This window comes from Necator americanus, chromosome I, assembly GCF_031761385.1.
Source record: "Necator americanus strain Aroian chromosome I, whole genome shotgun sequence".
NCBI lineage: Eukaryota > Metazoa > Nematoda > Chromadorea > Rhabditida > Ancylostomatidae > Necator > Necator americanus.
The window spans coordinates 18,283,367-18,302,228 of NC_087371.1; the positions used below are offsets into that span (position 1 = coordinate 18,283,367).

At 40.0% G+C, this 18,862-nt stretch overlaps 2 protein-coding genes across 2 annotated transcripts; one reads left to right on the top strand and one right to left on the bottom strand.

Annotated features, from left to right (window-relative positions):
- Positions 1–877: 877 nt before the first annotated feature.
- On the top strand, positions 878–1,084 carry RB195_006039 (uncharacterized protein; the record flags this gene model as incomplete). The annotated part of the gene is made up of 1 exon (XM_064178902.1): positions 878–1,084. The coding sequence occupies one exon, from the start codon at positions 878–880 to the stop codon at positions 1,082–1,084; it is 207 nt and encodes a 68-aa protein (XP_064035905.1).
- A 1,332-nt stretch (positions 1,085–2,416) lies between these two features.
- RB195_006040 (uncharacterized protein) lies at positions 2,417–17,216 on the bottom strand (the record flags this gene model as incomplete). The annotated part of the gene is made up of 26 exons (XM_064178903.1): positions 2,417–2,529; positions 2,605–2,714; positions 2,769–2,899; positions 2,959–3,106; positions 3,859–3,975; positions 4,051–4,165; positions 4,227–4,347; positions 4,403–4,554; positions 6,488–6,658; positions 6,761–6,830; positions 7,752–7,838; positions 7,902–7,997; positions 9,124–9,213; positions 9,266–9,364; positions 9,448–9,567; positions 9,640–9,742; positions 9,807–9,949; positions 11,435–11,503; positions 11,561–11,659; positions 12,117–12,285; positions 12,338–12,399; positions 12,472–12,597; positions 12,697–12,834; positions 12,902–12,985; positions 16,060–16,125; positions 17,190–17,216. 26 exons carry the CDS (start codon positions 17,214–17,216, stop codon positions 2,417–2,419), a joined length of 2,826 nt encoding a protein of 941 aa, XP_064035906.1.
- Between the last annotated feature and the right edge of the window lie 1,646 nt (positions 17,217–18,862).

Here is an 18,862-nt window from a genome sequence, read left to right on the forward strand (position 1 = left end):
CTCATACTATTTTTCAACATTTTTGCGTAGGGATCTCTGTATCTGTTTGGCCAGACTAATCAGTATCTCTCAAAAGGTGGTTAGTTGCTGAAGTAGTAGTATCGCAACTACAAAATGATTTCTTCCAATCCCCCATATGCTGTTGAGGTTCAAAGTTAATTTGTACAAAAAAATCGGTTTGTAAGCGCAGTTTGTACAAAACATAACACCTTTGGAGCAATGGTAGAAATTCACGAATCATTCACTGATCTGCTGCTGCCCAAGTCTGCAGTAGAATCTATGGGAACGTACAGAGGAAAATAACTAACTATTCGATGAACTGACACGAGCATTTCATTTCCGTTCATCTAATGTTATCGTGGTATCCGTTAACAATTTTTTACGCATTGTTCGAATTAATAAACCATTTAAAAAAAGGGGTTTTAGAGCACTTAAGTGAAACAGAAAGAAATATGAACGGTAAATGGTAAAATGTCGTGGAAATGAATGACAAGGTGAAGAAGAATTATGTAGGCAAAGAAAAACTTACGAAAAACTGTAGAAAACTCTCCACACCTGGTTGTCGAAGGAAACAGAGAGCCGAGAGTGTTGACTACATCTTGATGTTGGCCACTTCAATAACACAGTACTAAATTGCGCACCACGCTAGCGGACCACTGTGACATAAAACTGCTCCTTCAGTAAAATCCCATCTATAAATGACCTCATAAATCAAGTCACGTGGAGGTCTTGAAAAAAAAGCGCAGCTGTTTGTTAACAGAGATTCTCCTCTTCTTTTTTCTGGATCATTTCACCAGAATGGCAGAAGGACGTTGTCACATCGCCTCCAATAGAGAACCACCATTGGAAAGGGTAGGCATGGCTGGTTAGAATTCAAATGGATCTCGACGTCAACTGGTTGCGACCAGAAAACCATCGTCAACAATCTTCGGGTCTTGGCTGCCGTAGCGCTGTCTCGAATACATGGGTACCTCACGAATTACGTAAATCGGAAAATGCGTCAAGAAATAGTGCCCATAGAGCGTTGCTTTTCCGTGAAGACGAGAATAACATTTTCAAGGACATCGTATATGGACGAGAGTAGAATTCTGTATGTCAACCCAGGGAGTGGCAGATTTGCTCAGATCATGTTAAAAACAGCTCAGAACGAAAAAAAAAAACGAAAACAAAAAAAAAACAAAATCAGATGATTGTGCTTCGTGAATTAATTCCTAAGAAAACGCGTTGTTTCAAATTCTTTTTTGGTCAGATCACACAGTGACCGTAATGTGTACGCCACTCAACTCCAGAAGTTGGCCGCTAATCGCCAGCAACGCTCGAAATGTAACATTTCCTATGTTACGCAACAAATCCCGCCTGCAGGTTGCAATGTTGACCCTTCAGAACTCGGACGGAAATTGCTAGCCCACGCTGCTTATTTCCCCGACCCGGCTCGTTTCGACTACAATCCGTTTGGTACCCTAAACCATCAATTTTGCAAAAGTCAGCGTCGTCGATTACCAAGAACTGGAAACCGACGTCGCCCATTTCTTCGACTCACAGTCGCCGTTCTTCTTGGGCACGGGATTTTGAAAGATGCTGGATCGTTGGACACATGCTTTCAATCATGAAGAAAGCTGTATCACTTATCGAGATCTCATTGTGACGGATGTGAAGGAAAAATTCAACAAAAATTTTTCCCCTGAATCCAATATTGTAAGTGACTGCGACCTACGAGATGTAAAACTTAACAACATGAACAGCGTAGTAACCTGGAACAAGACGAAAGGAATCGTTCGAGAAAAAAAATCGACTATCTCTGCGGAGCCAGACTACATATACAATCGGGTTCGTTTAGGTCACATCCTTTCCATTCCTGTAGCTTCCTTATAGCTTTCAGGATTTCCATGGACGACCGACCCCTCGAAGCGTGAAGGATTTCAACATAGTCCAAACATTTATGTACAAAAAAATACTCCATAAAGTCAAAACTTATTTCCAACACTGGAACTGTCTACCCAGCATTTGTTAAACTTTACCTAGTTACCTCTGAGAAGCATAAAATTAATAAATTATTCAAGAGAGTACACGGATTGCAGAAGTTCACGGAAGACCTGATCATAGAAATAGTAACAAATCTTATTATTAATTAATTGCAGTATCAATAAATAACCTAGTAGAACCTAAATGGTTATGGACGATATGAGAACTCTGACTGACTGATGGTAAAACCTAAATCGCTATACTGCTTAAGAAAACAACTTGTATAGCCTCCGATAATAAGTTAAACATAGAAATATGATTTAAAACACTGAGGAACACGCAGAAAGGAGAGAAATAAAAAGAGACAGTGAAAGGCTTGATACGTATTGATTTTGGCATATGAATTAAAACCACTAATGATAACGATTGACTAAGAACTTAGACTTAAATATGGTCACAAAGGCTCCTCGGTCTTTGTATGAACAGTGGATTTGTGGAGATCAAAGTACTTCTTTGTCTCGTTGAATATGAAAACAGAGGAGGTCATAGCAGTTAGGAAGAGAAGATCTGTAAAGGAATTTGTTAAGATGTATACATAAGGAAAACAACATAGAGGAAGCATTAGCAAGGAAGCACTAATACCTAATAATGATAGCGCTTCGGTCTGGAAGACGTGCTGAAGCGGCGACCAGTAGATAACAAGCAGCTGACAAACCAACGAAGCACTAACAGCTATGCAGAACATACGATTTCTGGAAGGATATCGTATTTAAATCAGGCTGTAACACAAAATATCCACTACTGACCTCCTTAACCCTATTTGCCATATCATCTTCCGGGAACTCCTACAACTTAACGCATTCCACATATCGAATAATACGAAACAGGTGAAAGTCATTGTCGTATCTCGAGGAGTGATTTGATTGTCAGCAGACATCTATGGAAGGGAATTTGAAGAGAAGAAAATATTCACAGCACAAAATAAACTCAGCTGACCTCTCTGTAAAAAATAAACAGGGTGCCAAGCACAATTATCCCCGCCGAACAGAGAATATCGATCATTAGTCGAAGATTGAGCATTGGCTCACGTACATTACGAGGACGTTGTCGGATGATATCATCGTCGACCGGTTCCACACCGAGGCTGAACACATAAATAAGTGCATCTAGATGGATAAAGGATAAATAAATTAGTCATTTGCACAGCACTGACCCATCCCTCTGGAAGTGCACCTACGCATTCGACTTCAATTCAGATCCGTTAGAGGTTCTAAGAGCGCGTCTGCAGTCTGTACAAAATTGGACTTGTGGCGGCGAGCCGTCATGTCAAGTTAGTGTTCTTATCCTCCCTGATGAATCTGAGGGATTATCACTAGGACGGCTCCGAACCAGCAATCGTGCAGTCACAGCCGAATCTCCTACCAACTCCGCTATACCCCCTACTACATCCAAATGAAGAAGAACAAATAGACGGTAGAGAGCAACACAGGAACAAGATAAGCAGCATTCTCTGATTCGAGATTGAGTTAGTTCTAAGATACCAAACTTTAAAATCTGGTCAATTCTTCAATTTTAGCTACTTCATTTACCAAAAGTTCGAGTTTGGGAAGGGCATGACAAGTGAATTCCTTATGAGTTAAATAGCAGTCTTAGCACCGCAGTTTGTGCGTTTAAGTATAGAAGAATCTGTTTCTACTCTTTACAAATGATTTGTATCCGTAAAATATCAGTCCAGATGTAAGGGAAAAATTCAACATAAATTCTGCCGTGAGCTTCGCAAATTGTCATTTTGATGCAAATAAAAGACTTGTCGAATGTCACATTTTGTGTTTGGGAAATAAAAAAAAAACTTTTTTAGAAAAAGAAACTGCTGGTCATGGTGGCAACGAAAATTACCTTTGCGCTGGTGGCCCATCCATGATGATATTAATCCATAAGATTTGCATAGCATTCAACGGATTCTCAAAATGGAACATAGTCGAAGCGGCGATCAGCGATAACGCTGCGACACTCCTTAACAAAAATGGTTGAGGATGGACCCTTCTTCCTACCTCCAAAAAAAATCTCGTTGGCAGGAGAAATACTCACGTGCTTAGCTGGAATCGAACAAAATTTGTGATATTATGGTAGATAGCCTTCCCTTCTTCAATAGCTGCAGTCATTGTGGAGAAATCATCGTCGCATAAAATCATATCGGCAGCTTCTACAACGGAGAAAATTTCTCCAAAATACTTATGTACCGAAACTGAGCATTCCTTGCTAACCTTTGCAGACATCCGTGCCTCCCAACCCCATTGCCACTCCAATGTCAGCCTTTTTGAGAGCAACAGCATCATTTACTCCGTCACCAGTCATTGCTACGACTTCACCTATGGCTTGCAGTGCCTGTAATTAGCAGACTTAAACAGGCCCGACAACAAGCCATCGCTAAATGCACAACCTTAACAATCTTCAGTTTATGCCTAGGAGAGGCTCTATAGAACACGGATACTTGTCGTATGACGAGTTCCAATTCTTGGTCAGACATTCCATCAATCTGAGCTCCAGAAAGGCAACTGTCTTGTGGAGTACAGTACAAACCCAACATTGCACCTGAATCTCATGTAATCTCTAACAACGGCAACACACTTTCTCATCATTCACAACTTTTTGACTCACAAATATATGCAAATAAACCACAACCATCACCTAGATGACTAGCAAATTCCCTTAAGGAATGAAAGAGGCTTTTGCAGTAAAATAAATGTACAGTCGGGTCAAAACGACATGAAGCACCGTGTAGTTGCACGAGCGGTCGCGCTGGATCAACACGGATTTTGACCGCTCGCAGATGGACTGCCAGCGGTCTGCTTGGTAACCAAAATTTGCCAGGCGACGTCACCCGGATCGATACTGGCCCCAATTCTTGGTTGTTTTCATTCTTTTTGCTTTTCCTTCTGATCTTTTCGTCTTTTTTCTTTCGTTCTTCCTTTTTCTATTTTCGTTATGTCTGCTGTATTTGCTTTTGCTATAGGCAGCTATGTTGTATCCGCATTGATCTTAAGTTACTGTATTGCTTCTGTTCACGTTTTGCATTTGAAATTAAAATTTGGTTCAAAACTGTTTTTATTACTACGTTAGTGGCCTCAATTTTTTATTTCTTCCGCTTGCTCTCCCTCCGTTGCAAACAAAAAAAAAAAGAACTTCAATATGAAAATAAGATACATTGCTTAAAGGCAGCATACCACGAATATGAGGTGGTGCGGATTTCAGGTGGAGTATCCGTATACGGGATCGTAGATAATGGAAACGGGGTAGTTCCGCTCATCTCCCCTGTTTCACTGCAAACAGCCGCCTCCAGAATGCTGTTTTGTACGACGCCATTTATTGCAACGCTCCACCGCTTGCGCCTCCCCCGCTCTGCGATTCGTCGAAAATCAATTCGGACTGCCCCGATAGGCAGAAAGGGACGCTACGCGTGCAAGAGCTGCAATAGAAGGCATCGTACAAAACAGCATTCAGGGTTCGGCTGCTTGCAGTAATTCAGCGAGAGATGAGCGGGACCGCCCCGGTCTCCATAATCTACGACCTTGTATACGGATACTCCACCTGAAATCCGCACCACCCCAGATTCGTGGAATGCTGCCTTTAAAGTGACGAAGACCTCTAGGTATGATATAAGCATCGCGATAAGAATATTTCCTCTTAACATTCAGTGAAATGCCGACATCATGATACCTAATGCAACAAAGAGTAATTTCTTCTTCAAAGCAGGAAATAAATTACAGAAAATGACAGAAAAATTTAAGATTGTTTCGGAACAAGAACTAAATTCAAAGATAGATGAAACAAATCTAATCTTTAAATTTTTTCTGGTTTATTAGTTTTAAGTTCTGAATTCGAATCCTTACCATTCCTTTTTTTTTACATACCGATATAACAAAAACTCTGTAAGTGTAGCTCGAAATGAGCGAAATAATCCGTGAAGAAGAGGTACCCGTACATATCAAGTTTTAAAAGAATCTAGAAGAGGACAGTGGATACTACCAACAACTAAATAAAATGAATTCATAAATATTGTTATTTAGCACACTAAAGACAAAAAAGGATAAAGGATAAAGTCTCTGGCGTATCAATGCGCTTGGGATGCGTCAGCGAGCTTCCCCTCAATTCAGAATCGTTGAATTTTTAGAACGGCGTGAAAATAACTTGCGGAGCACAGAGGATAATCACGTCAGCGTTCTTATCCTTCCATACAAGTGTGGTACCAATTTATTGACTAAGGAGGTAGACAAGACGTTGTTGGGACTGGAAGGTTTCGAACCGTACACGGTGCGGCCACAGCGGACCTCTAACCGAATGAGCCACACGCACCTTGGCTAATTAGGAACTCCTATTAATTAAGAATCAATATTCTACTGAGTATTAAATTAAAATTTTCAAGACTGATGTAAAATGCATTACGAAACTACTGAAATAAGACAAATATTCAAAATAAGCGATCGATCATGTGATGAAAACCGACGTCAGCAGAATTAAAATTTACCTATGCTCTGTGCAGTTTCCTGTGAATCCCCCGTAATCAACTTCACTTCAACTCCACTCGCGCGAACCATGGAAATCGCGTCAGGAGCACCAGGTCGCGGAGGATCCAGCATTCCTACCATTCCTACTAGCATCAATGATTGCATTGAATCTCCTCTGGCCATCGCAAGTACTAAAATACAGTTGAGGTTAAGAAGGTGAAAAGCGCGATGTATCTGTATAGCCACAATACAGTGTACGTGAGTAGGGAAATGAACGACTGTTAAGAAATCACCCCTTAATCCAGTGGCTCCCAACCCTCGCCCTCCATCTGATATCCTTTGGCGAATGTAGTCATCCAACGGCTGAAAATAAGCACTTGCAGTAAAACACATCAGACATGGATGAGAAGCGATTTGTGGAAGGATAATGCTTCGAAAAAAAGGCCCTAAAACAAAACTTTCCATGCAATATTGATTACTACTCGATACTTCAAGTAGTCTATTCATTTCACCAGGGCGACAGCTGATAAAGAAGCAAATAAAACACACCCATATATTTTTAAACGACTTTAAATTGTAGACTAAGTATTATGATATCCTTTCTTTTGTTTATACTTAACTAAAAGTGAATCAGATCAATGTTTCTGATCAATTGGAACCAAGAACAAAGGGTTCCTCCTCACTGTAGTCCTTCAATGCAAACACCTATTAAAGGCTGCAATGACGAGAATGTCTTTAGCAGTCGAATCCGTCCATCTACTCCAGAGGAAATGTTGCAGTAGTAAATTGTGATTGAAAGGGTTACAAGCGTGTAAATGATAATTTTAAGACAATAATTAGGAAGTGGAAAATTTTTGTGTCAGTTTGAAGCGAGACTCATAGAAGCATGAGTAGGTTATTGAGTTAGCAGTATATAGACATGTTGTCAGTTTCAATTAGGGATGGATTTGACTGAGGAGTTCAGGCATTTCAACTAATACAATAATCAGAAAACATGAAAAACCGCATACAACAAAACATCACAAAGAAGTCTACGTGTGGTTTAGAGAACATATTAAGAAGTAGAACAATGAAAAAAATGTAAGGATCAAAGAGAACACAGTTCCAGGTTTCAACATCTCTCCATCACAAAGGTGCGTTGTTTGTGGTTAAAAACATTCAGGAATTAAAGTACGAACGTGATCATAGTTCTGGTTATTCCTTTGGGAAGGAGTGTATTTCTCTTATCACCAAGCAAAAGTGTTTACTTTCTAAAATTCAATAAGATGAAAATGAAATCCTTACCTTTCTGCTTCCATCAGCCGATAAGTACGAATCGCACAATTGCAACACACGATCTAGTGCACCTTTCACGAAGAAAATCATTTGACCCTGGAAAACCTTCACTTATACAATGGATTACAACATGGTGCCAAATAGGGTAGAAAAACGAACATTTTGGTCACACTGCACAGACATCCACTTCGATTCGGAGCTGAAGGGGACCTCTCGAACACGCTTGTAATGTTGCCGAGATCCTTCCAATCCGGTCTGCAATTGAACATGCAATAACAAATATGTGATCCACAGGTTATCAGCATCTCAAATTAGGAAATTTTCTGCCACTATCCTTTTCTCTATTTGTTGAACACAATAAAACTGGTGAGGTAGGAAGAATGAAAACTGAAACCAAGGCAATGTGGTTATGGGATCGGCATAATGCGAACCCGGAACTGTGACGGTGATGGGTCAAATGATGACCAACATATTTTAACCTTTCGTGCCTCGTCGATGTCAAACCTCCACAGCAACAACAACATCTGTATCACGCGAGCGGTACGGTGCTGTCGCAGGAAAGAATCATTGGCTTTTTGGATACACAAACGCCAATTAGTGTACTGACTGTCAAATGAGTATGCGATAAGGTGACAACGAGATCATCCAGAGAAGAGATCATTGTGACCCCTACCTGGTAGTGGCTTATCGATCGTACAGTGGTGGTACGTGACCTCAGAATTATTTCATTCCTTCCATCGTACCACATACTCATATAGTCGGGTCAATACGACATGAAGCACGGACATTTGCGCAAGCGGCTGCGCTGGAAGCGGAGCGGTGGAACATAGTGGTTGGGATCGCGTAAGGACCCTCACTGCCGCCACTCACCTCTGCAGTTCCCCATGGTCCCACCTCGATTCCAACCGCTGTCTTGACCGCACCGCTTCCGAGCGCGGTCACTCACGTAGCGGTCCGTGCTTCATTGTCGTTTTGACCCAACTATGTATTACTCAAAGCAGTAGAAAACGAAGAAAAAGAAATTCTATAGAAACATTTATTAATTTTTAGTTTGAGAAATAAAGAAAGCATGGAAAAGCGCATTATTTAGGGAATGATTAAATTTTGAAGAAATGTTCTTTGCACTAATGCAATTCTAGTGGCAAACTACGGCAAAGTGAATCTGTCAAGACTCAAGAGACCACACCACGTCGACAGTAGAGATTTTACGTAAAATCCTTCACATCGTTTTCACATAAAAAATAGAAAATGTTAGCAGACTGAAAATTACAAATCCTGTACATCCTGCATAAAGCACACATTGAATGAAATACTATATATTCTATCCTGTCCTATCGAAATCCTACATATTGATTATGGAGTACGAAGGGTTTATGCTCACCTTTTGCGCCAACACCACCAATGCTCCTTCAGTTGGTTGGCCAATCACAGTATCGGCCATGATTGTAGCATTATTGCAAACCACGCCCACCTGTAAAAACAATGATTGATGAAGTTTCTGGGGAGAACTTCCAAAATCATACTTCGATAATGGTTGCGAATTCACGATGGCTGTAACCCATCACCACTTCTCCCTCATATGTGCAACGCCCTCCGTCGACTACGTACCCAATGCCCGTCACCTAAATGAACAACACGAGAAGCATTAAACAAATTTTCAAAGGTACGACACTGTATGCCTCGCATTTCTAAGTGAAGAACCCACCTCCGCACGTCGACCTTCTGGAGTCACAACACATGTTGCTGTCATTTCATTTTTGGTCAGAGTACCCGTTTTATCCGAACAGATCACTGTTACGCATCCTAGTGTCTCTACAGCAGGCATCTGTAGTTAAATGAACAAATATTCGGGAATAATCTTTTTAAAAAGAGTTAGTTGGACCATTTCTATGCTAACCTTTTTAACCACAGCTCTCCGAGCAGCCATTCGCATAACGCCTATCGCTAACGTCACAGCGACAACTATTGGAAGACCTTCCGGTATTGCAGCGACGGCCAAGCTGGAATTTCAGCAAATTTCTTAAAAATTCTCTCTCGAGCAAAATCAATCATCTACGATCTAACCTCACGCCAATGGTGAACATATCAAGTACATTTCGACCTTGCACGAGTCCAATAACGAAGATCAGTATAATAACACCAAAAGAGTAGAAGGATAGTTGTTTACCGAGTTGATCCATGCTATTTTGCAGTGGTGTTTTTGGTGACTGAATAGAAAACTACTGTTTAAAATAATAAACTTTCGAACATAGAATTTCGTTTGAAATCAAATCGAACGAATGCACTCTTGTGATTCTTCTTTTGAAAAGAACGTTTTTTTTTATAGAAAAATCATTTTTTAGAATTCCAAAGCTCAACTGCATTACATAATTCCCTATTCCAAATATAACAGATATAATAACCATCACCGGTTTAATTTCTAAGGTTGTATTGAACATGTTGTTATTATTTTACTCTTGTTCAACATAAATAATTTAAAGCAAACTTTAGAAGAAATTCAGAAAATTAAGAAATTCAAACACTGGAAATTCACTTCGTACTTTGGGAGAACAGTGGATTCTGTTCCACAAGCATGTAAGCTTTCACTTAAAGGCAGCAAACCTCGAATCTAACGTGGTGAAGGAATCCACGGCAAAAGCTAGAGATGGAGTTGTAGAATGCGGGTCAGGGGTGGTTCAACTCAACAACTCTCCCTAATCGTCCCAAAAAACAAAACGGCGTGAGAACCGCCTTAGTTCCTACGAGGACGCTCCTCGATGTATACGTTCTGGTCCCCTCAACAACCCATTCATAGGTTTCACTTTAAAGTGCGTTCGACAACTCACTGGCATTCGACCGCAGCGCAATTGGATGCGGCGCGTGTCCAAGTGTGGAGCCTTGCAACTGAAATCGTCATGAAAAACGGAGTCCTTCAGCCGTTTTTTTTTGCTACGATTAGGGAGAGGCGAGCGGAACCACTCGTGATATTGCAATCTACGACCCCGTGTAGAGTTCGTCCATCGGAAATCCATACCACGCCAGATTCGTGGGATGATGTCTATAACCATTACTTTCACTTAAAAATGACCTTCCATATAGATTTCTACATCGACTCAACAACTACTGTTAAAAAATCCATTAAAACCTAAAACGGTTCTTGAACTTGGGGGAATATGAGCTAGAACTGCAAGTGGAACTTCGTGTAGAACATACCAGCGCAGGTGAATAAAATTAGGCAATTAATCATGTTTTGTGTTCATGTGTAGCAGTCATTTTGTACTTTCTTTTACAAATTAAAAGTAAAGGCAAAGCTTTACTCCTGACTGGGAGGGAGGAGGAGTATCTTTTTTTTTCTTGAAACAAAGAAAACCACTCAAAGACCTCAATTTGGCACAGATCCGTTAATTGATTACATAAAATGACTCTATCATTTATACTAAAAGCGAAGAAGGACTTTCGTTGAATCATAGCATAATAACTGCAATCATCACTATTTGGCCGTAGATAATGGTGGGAGCAAAAATGACATTGTAGAGCACCTATGTAGGTAGACCACAATGAATCCGTGATGGATTCTATGTCAGCCTTTGAGCCCCCCGCATTTTCCTCTCACCGGCAACCACCATTATCTATTGCGTTCACCAATTTCCCCAAAAATTAGCCATTAATATCTCATGAATATGTTGATTATGACTGCGTGACGAGCAACAGACCTCTTCCCCTTGCATCATGCGGAAAACTTCGCCAAATTGGGAATTTGCCGCTGTCGAAATCACCAAACCCTAGAAGAAAGAGAAACAACTCGAAAATCCAAGCGATTTACAGCTTTCTTTACGTACCCGCCCTCTTCCATTGCATATCAATGTGCCCATAAATGCAATATTCATCATATGTTCAACATGGCCGCCTCCGTTTTGTTGAGGAATGGGTTTCGTCTCCTGAAAAAAACATTTACGACTGGACGTAATTTCCGCGGAATAGCAAAAGTGTCCACTTTACCACAGAAAGGCGACCATATGGACAGAAATAACAGGAAAGTCTAAGCCAGGATTATGATGCCCACAATTTTGATGAAAATAACTTTGAAGAAATCAAAAAGATTCATAGCCTACACAAAAATAAAGTTCTTTTAAGTAGAGCAATATTTTTTTTCCGGGAAAGACTTTCTGTAACCTCCAAGAAGCTAATTTATTACAAGAACCGTTGAGCCATGATTAAAAATGGGGTAAAATTCCATAAATAATTAGAAAGAGTAAAATATTGTTGTATCTCGCTTGAAATGAGCAAATGGGAAAATTTGGCATAATCTGTCAAATTATGGCTCTTCGTAAAAATTTTAGCAAACTTTTAGAACCTTTCTTAACAAGAAAATTAGCGCACTTTGCAAACAATTACCTTGTGCTTCGGCTCCGTTTCTCCAGTAAGGGAGCTCTCGTCAATTTGCAACGAAAAAGCTTCAAGAAGTCGAACATCAGCGGGTACACGATCACCCGTATTCAGCAAAACAACGTCGCCTGGCACTAATTCGCGGGCCAGAAGTGGATGTTCTTTCCCATCGCGAATTCTGAAGCAGAAATCCTGGTGCTTCCATTTAACATGAATGTCAAAAAACCAACACATGACATGCAGGCGGCACTAGCTTGTTAAGTTGCTCCAATGTTTTCTCTGACCGATATTCCTGAAAGACAGAAGCAAGTCCATAAAAATTGGAAAATAGGGGAAAGAATTACACTTTTGCCGAAGAAAGCACCTGAACAAATCCCACGGTGACCACAATTACTACAGCTATAGTAATGCTGATAGCATCATCGAATTGTCGCATTAAAAGTGAGACGACGGCACTGGCAAGTAGTAGCAGAATTAAAGGATTTTTAAACTGTAACGGTGCAACTTCAGCAGACTTCTTATCAACAAGAAAAGTATAAAAACCAGTAAAACCATGAACTTCCTCCGAGAAAATTCAGTAAATTTCGACCTGTTCTGTGTACTTCTTCCACAATGGTTCTTGTTCGGTAACCTCGAATTCGTTGTACCCATGATACTGCCTCCGTAACGATGCTTCTGCGGTGGACAAACCACATGATGCATCTGATCGCAACATGTGCAAGCAATGCTAAAAGCAATTGGAGTATTCAGAATAGAATAAGAATGATAAGAATAAAACATTAAAACACGCTTACCAAAGCTTCGTGAGCTGAAGCATTTTCAGCCGTAAGAGTTTCGATCATAATATCTTGCTTCGTGCTCGTCGTTAAGGTTGGGACCTAGAAAGCGACTCCTTGTGAATTTTGTAAATTTCCGATTAATTTTTAATTGGTCTCAATTCATTAAATTCAAGCTCTGTGTGTGAGCATGTTCTAAGTTACGTTTAAATACAAGCATAGACTACATACACACATATACTTTTTATATATTCCAGGAAATTTTCGTGCTTCAATGAAATGGAGCGTACATGTTCCATTTCATGAGAATCTCGGTATACGTTCCCATTTTAGTATCCCATAATCGTCGCATCTATGATCCATACATAGAATATAAATTGGTCATTATCTGAGAATGGTGTGAATGTGGTGCGAACAACCAAATACACGAATTTGGACGTTAATTTTCTCAAGATCGCTAAAAGATGAAAGCCTCAGTAACCCCAGAACGAAGCGCCTCCATCGTAGAATAAAGGCATCATCCCACGAATCTGGGGTGGTACGGGTTTCAGGTGGGTTGTACATATACGGGGTCGTAGATTGTAAAGATGAGGCTTCGAGCGTTCCGGGGCGCTGTCTTCTATAACGAGTTCGACTGGAGCGCGCCAATCTTCTTGTGCACGCGCCGCATCTTCTAGGCCGTTTTTTACGACAATCTGGAAGAGATGAACGGAATCACCCTCTTCCCCACAATCTACGACCCCGTATACGCATAACCCACCTGAAACCCGTACCACCCAGATTCGTGGGGTGATGCCTTTAAGCGACAACTATCAACAAGGAGTTAAATCATAACAAGTAAAGTTTTTTGCACTTCCACCAAAACAATTACAGATAAAAAGTCCTCACGAGTTTTCTGAGCAACTCATACCAACTTCTCCCATAACGACTCATACATTTTTCTTTCACCTATGCATTTCTCAACGGCTTTTTCTGCAGTAAAATAATATCCTACAGAGGCGACGCCATTGATATTTACATTTCTGGACAAATAGAGCATTTTGTAAGAGAATTCTATTGTAAACTGTGATGAGCTTTGCAAAAACAGCTTGGCAATTGCTTAAAATGCAAAAAAAAGAGTTTTCAACCATTCCCCCTATAGTCTACGACTTAACCTCACGAAATGCCTCCATAACCATTAATATTTCAGAAAATGTGCAGTTAGTCACCCAGTGCAATCATCTGTGGAGAAGAAACTAATTCACTGAAAAGCACGCACTTCTTCAGTTGTACACATTACTATACCTATTCGCCTGTTACTAGCACATTTACAGCATTTGCAGCTCCATTGTGAATTTGCATGCGTGGAGTACTGTTCGCTCCTTGTTCTGTTACGGTAGATCCCCAGACATTTTATGGCCCGTCTTTTGTTTTAAGCGCCCTCAGATTCCGACCATGTCTCCATCGCATTTTAAACAAACAGGTAATATTCCAATTTTTTCGAAACAAAATTTTCGATACAGCTTCACTATTGATCGACGCGAGATACATATTAATTCATTGCTGATCGATATAATTTCGACACATTACTACCGTATTTTTTCGTTTTTTCGCTCCATGCCGATGTAGGCTAGGATCATTGGTCATCTTGAAATATATTCAACAATCTCAGAATGTGTCAAGTTAAACAAATTTTTTGTAATGAAATTGTAATATATTTCACTCAAAAAATTCTTATGAATTAATATAGATTTACCAGCTTTGAACTGAATTACGACATACCCTTGCAACGTTTTTCTAGCACTGTGAAGCTGCGCATTAGTTCACCAGGGAAATTCGTTTCAAAGGGCAAAAAGTTCAACCCCACTTTCAGCAATAACAAAACAAAAACTAATTCTTATAAAAATTCTTATTAAAGAATTGTGGAAGCACCAAACACCTAGTAACTGTAATTGTTCAACCAATATAAAAATTTTTTAGGAACCACAGATCACTCTGCGTAGATATTTTCAGAAGATACTGCTTATTTTACGGCTCAAGGACTAGAAGCAACTGATACGATTCTTCAAATCATACTAGGATCCACTACATTATCTGCAGTAGAACGATCTAGGATCTCACTTATGAATTGAAGAAATGCAGAAGAAATCTCTTAAAAGCTTTTCTCATGGTTGAGAATCCACAGTTATCATTAGACTTTTAGAACAGGATTCTCGATCAACCTTCAACAGTGCAAAATCACTCCCCATCAAATCAAGTGCCCGTTCGATGCCTAAATGTGCGAACCTCTTCTGCATTTTTTCTCCAGTGCCCAAGGCGAATTGTCGAGAAAGAGCTAGGATTCACGTTGTGGTGCAGTGCTCAACGATGAAAACAGCGTACTGCGAACTGCTTATTAATAGCAACGATAAACTCAGGCTAATCTCACCATTGTGTAATGGATGGGTTCATTAGGGAGCGTATTACTGCAGTTGCGAAGGTGGATCTCTGGATCTCAGTCGTGAGTGAAGGTTGGCACTATTTTGCGCTCACCAACTGTAGCGAAACATCCTCTAAAGATCCAAGCGCCCTCAAATTTAATTCGTAAATTCATTGTTTCATAGCTGTTCCAAGTATAGAGGGTTTCAATCGGAAATTTTAGCTGAGCCTTTTCTTCTACTTCTTACAGCATTCTTCTTACTTCTCCGTTTCTTTTCCTCCCAATCTCTCCAGCGATTCTTCTGAGATGTTATGCCTCTACATATTTCTTCTATGTTGCTACTAGTGTATGGACTATTAAGCATACAGTATCATTTGAAATGTTCTATTCTGTAATATTTTCTCACCTATGATTAAAACTGCTACTCAATCTGACTGACTATATTGTTAATTCTATTCATTACATTTGTATTCAATGCATAGGATCTCCCTGAGATTCTTCGGCTCACCTTCCCCCGTCTTTTCCTCACAATTCCTCCGGTACATCTACTCAAGTATGTTCTATACTGTCAAATTTTTCCATTTCAAATAAGAAACTTGAGATTGAAACTGTAACTGAATCTGTCTGAATTCCCTTCCTTGTACACTCTTTTCTTAAATCAACTCAAGAATGTAATATGCACATCTAAATTCAAATCAAGAATAGATGTGCGCTAGTCTGAGAACTTCATATAAAGATATTATATGCTCACATCCCCGATAAGAAAAAAACCACATACCTTACTAACAACCCCGTTGCCTTCAACGCGGAAGACGGCGGATAGCGGGCGAGCCGCCTCTTTATCCTGGAACTAAGCAATAAATAAATGCCCAACGTATAGTTACAGCATTAATAAGTCTGTTTCTTGTACTGCTGTGCGATTCCTGTAACGAGAAACATTGCTTTATCCCGCAAAGATGTTCTCATCGACACTAAAGACCACTCGCTGCATCGAACCAGTCCCCGTTTCCTACGTTCACAGACACACACCGTTCGATACCAAAAGCAGAACTATTCAACATTCCTCAAATGTCTTCAAGAAATCGCGGCAAAACCACAAGACTCCTCCTAGGAATTAAATGTGCAAAGAAACCACTCATCAAACAAACATGCAAAAGATCACCTATCAAAGCTACTTCTTGGAAAGTTTTTCGAAATGTGCCTCCCAAATAAACACACACGAGAAATGGATATTGAGATCTGCACAACATCTGGAAGCAAACTAATGCTGCAAGAATTCTCGACTAAATTTCTCGTATTATCGTTGGAGTCGTAGGTGAACAGTTTTTAAAACGTTTCCTTGCCACTGAAAAATTTGTCACATAAAAATTCCGCAGCAACATTGCATTATCAAATTTTTCCACTACCAATGTGAAATGCACGAACATGCAAAATTACGAAAATATTGTGCACATTCTCATTCTCAGAACAGAAGAAAGCGAAGGAGTTGCCCGGGAAGAATTTCTGGGGATAGTAGGATACCAAGAAGAAAAACGAAAGTATCTCTCTAATTACAATGGTACAACAAACTTCGATTTTCGAATAAGAAAAACCCAAAGTACAGGTTTAGTAGGGTGGGATCCTCGTGACGATATAAACGTTGAAAGGAGAGTAAGCAGCACTTTCCATTAATTGCTCAAAGAAAAGCTGCAAAACTGCCTACACACATATGGCGCAAATGGTCAATTCAAGGACCCCTAAAATCGCTAATGTTCACTCTAACTGCAGTTAAACTTTCGCAGCAATTTCAGCACTAAGAATCTGAATAAAGCACTTTGAATCGAACAAATTCCTTGGATTTATTGGTTTCCTGAGGTGGCCAATATATCGAAGCGCTCACTGCATTTCTTAACAGTAATTCGAACTCACTCTCGTTGGATGAACTTTTGGATCCATGACAGATACGTGAGGGAGAGGTTAAGCTAATTACAGTCAAATAAGGCTAGAAAATGAAGGCAACCAGGTGACGCAAGTCGACATCTGGACGTTGACACTCGAACGGCAGCCGAGGCAGGAAGAGAGATGGGGCGGAGTCAGTCTGACAAACACACTTACTTAAGCGATTTGCACATTCGCATTAACATTGCTACAAACACGGAAGAGATTACGATGACTCGGAGAAAGTCTCATGATAGATAGCGGTGTGAAGATAAGCGAATAGAAGAACTTCGTGAAATTTTCATCTTCGTATCACTTCAGAATTTTAGACCGTGGTAAATGTTCAAATAAGCTCAACAACATTACTGAGGGTGTACAACAACTACTCTTACTCGCTACGAATATATACCTCCATAGTGTACAAGAATTTTTCCGATAATTCAACAACCATACTCCCCTACTTTTGTACTTTATGACAATAAGGGTAAGTGCATACAGTACTCACTCGCAATCACCACCTTACCTCCCTCCAAGAAGTATAAATCTGAATTAAGTGGTTTTTTACCATCACTACAAATAAATTTTTTATCATTCCTCGACCGGGACTAGTTATGTTATATTACATTCATTTTACTAATAACAAATAACAATCAAATATCAGTATCAATAACACAATGAAGCAGAACCTGTTATAGTGATTGACAGTCATAGCCATGAAAGCATTAAATATTATTCACTGCTTGAAACGCGAGGGAAGTTACGCACCAAATACATTTCAGTCGAAATAATTAGCGGGGAAACTAGTTGGCTAGATTTACAAGTCCATTCCACTAGCTCTCAATATGCAGAATGGCAGAAGTCCGGGTAAACTTGCCGTTGAAAATCGCGAATTACGTTTCTAATATGCACTCAATGAGGGTGGAGCAATTCTGGCGATCACCACGATCGCGCCCCACCCACGATCAATATCTATAAGCAGTTACATGAGAAATTAAAACCTCTCCTTTTCTGATGGCAGACGAACCACATTTTTTCTTCCATCATCCGAAACTGCACCCAGTACCGTCAATATCCGAGATATTTTCGGAACATCCATTACCGTCGACGACACTGCTTTTACATTCCTTTTACGAGTACGAAGCTATTAGTTTCAAAATCAATGTGGCAGGCTAACTGACGGCACATTATGCTATCACTACTGCAACGACGAGATCCACATTTCCTTCACTACCATATGTATACGCAAGCAAGTCAATTACTCCCCTTCCAAGGAACCAAGTAGATAGGAGGAATTAAGAAGTAGTTCCAAGAATCTAAATAGGAATCCAAACCTTTGTCTTTGAAATTCATGAGTAACAAAACGTTCTCACCACATGATTACCTAAAACACCACTTCCCGATATGCTTGTATTGAGTTTACACTGCTGCGCCTATAGTATCGTGTAGCCAAAAATTGGTGGATTACACAAAATCTATGGTTCCCTTACACTGAAGAATATCGTCCACATCGGTTTTGTTCGGTAATATAATTTGTGAAGTCCAACAGTACGCAGGAAAAATCTCAGAAAGTGTTAGCGAACAAAGGAGGAATTTAAAGTGATATAGTACAGCTTAAAACTTTTGCCAAATACCCGCCTTTGGCGAATCAATCTGCCGGAGACTCT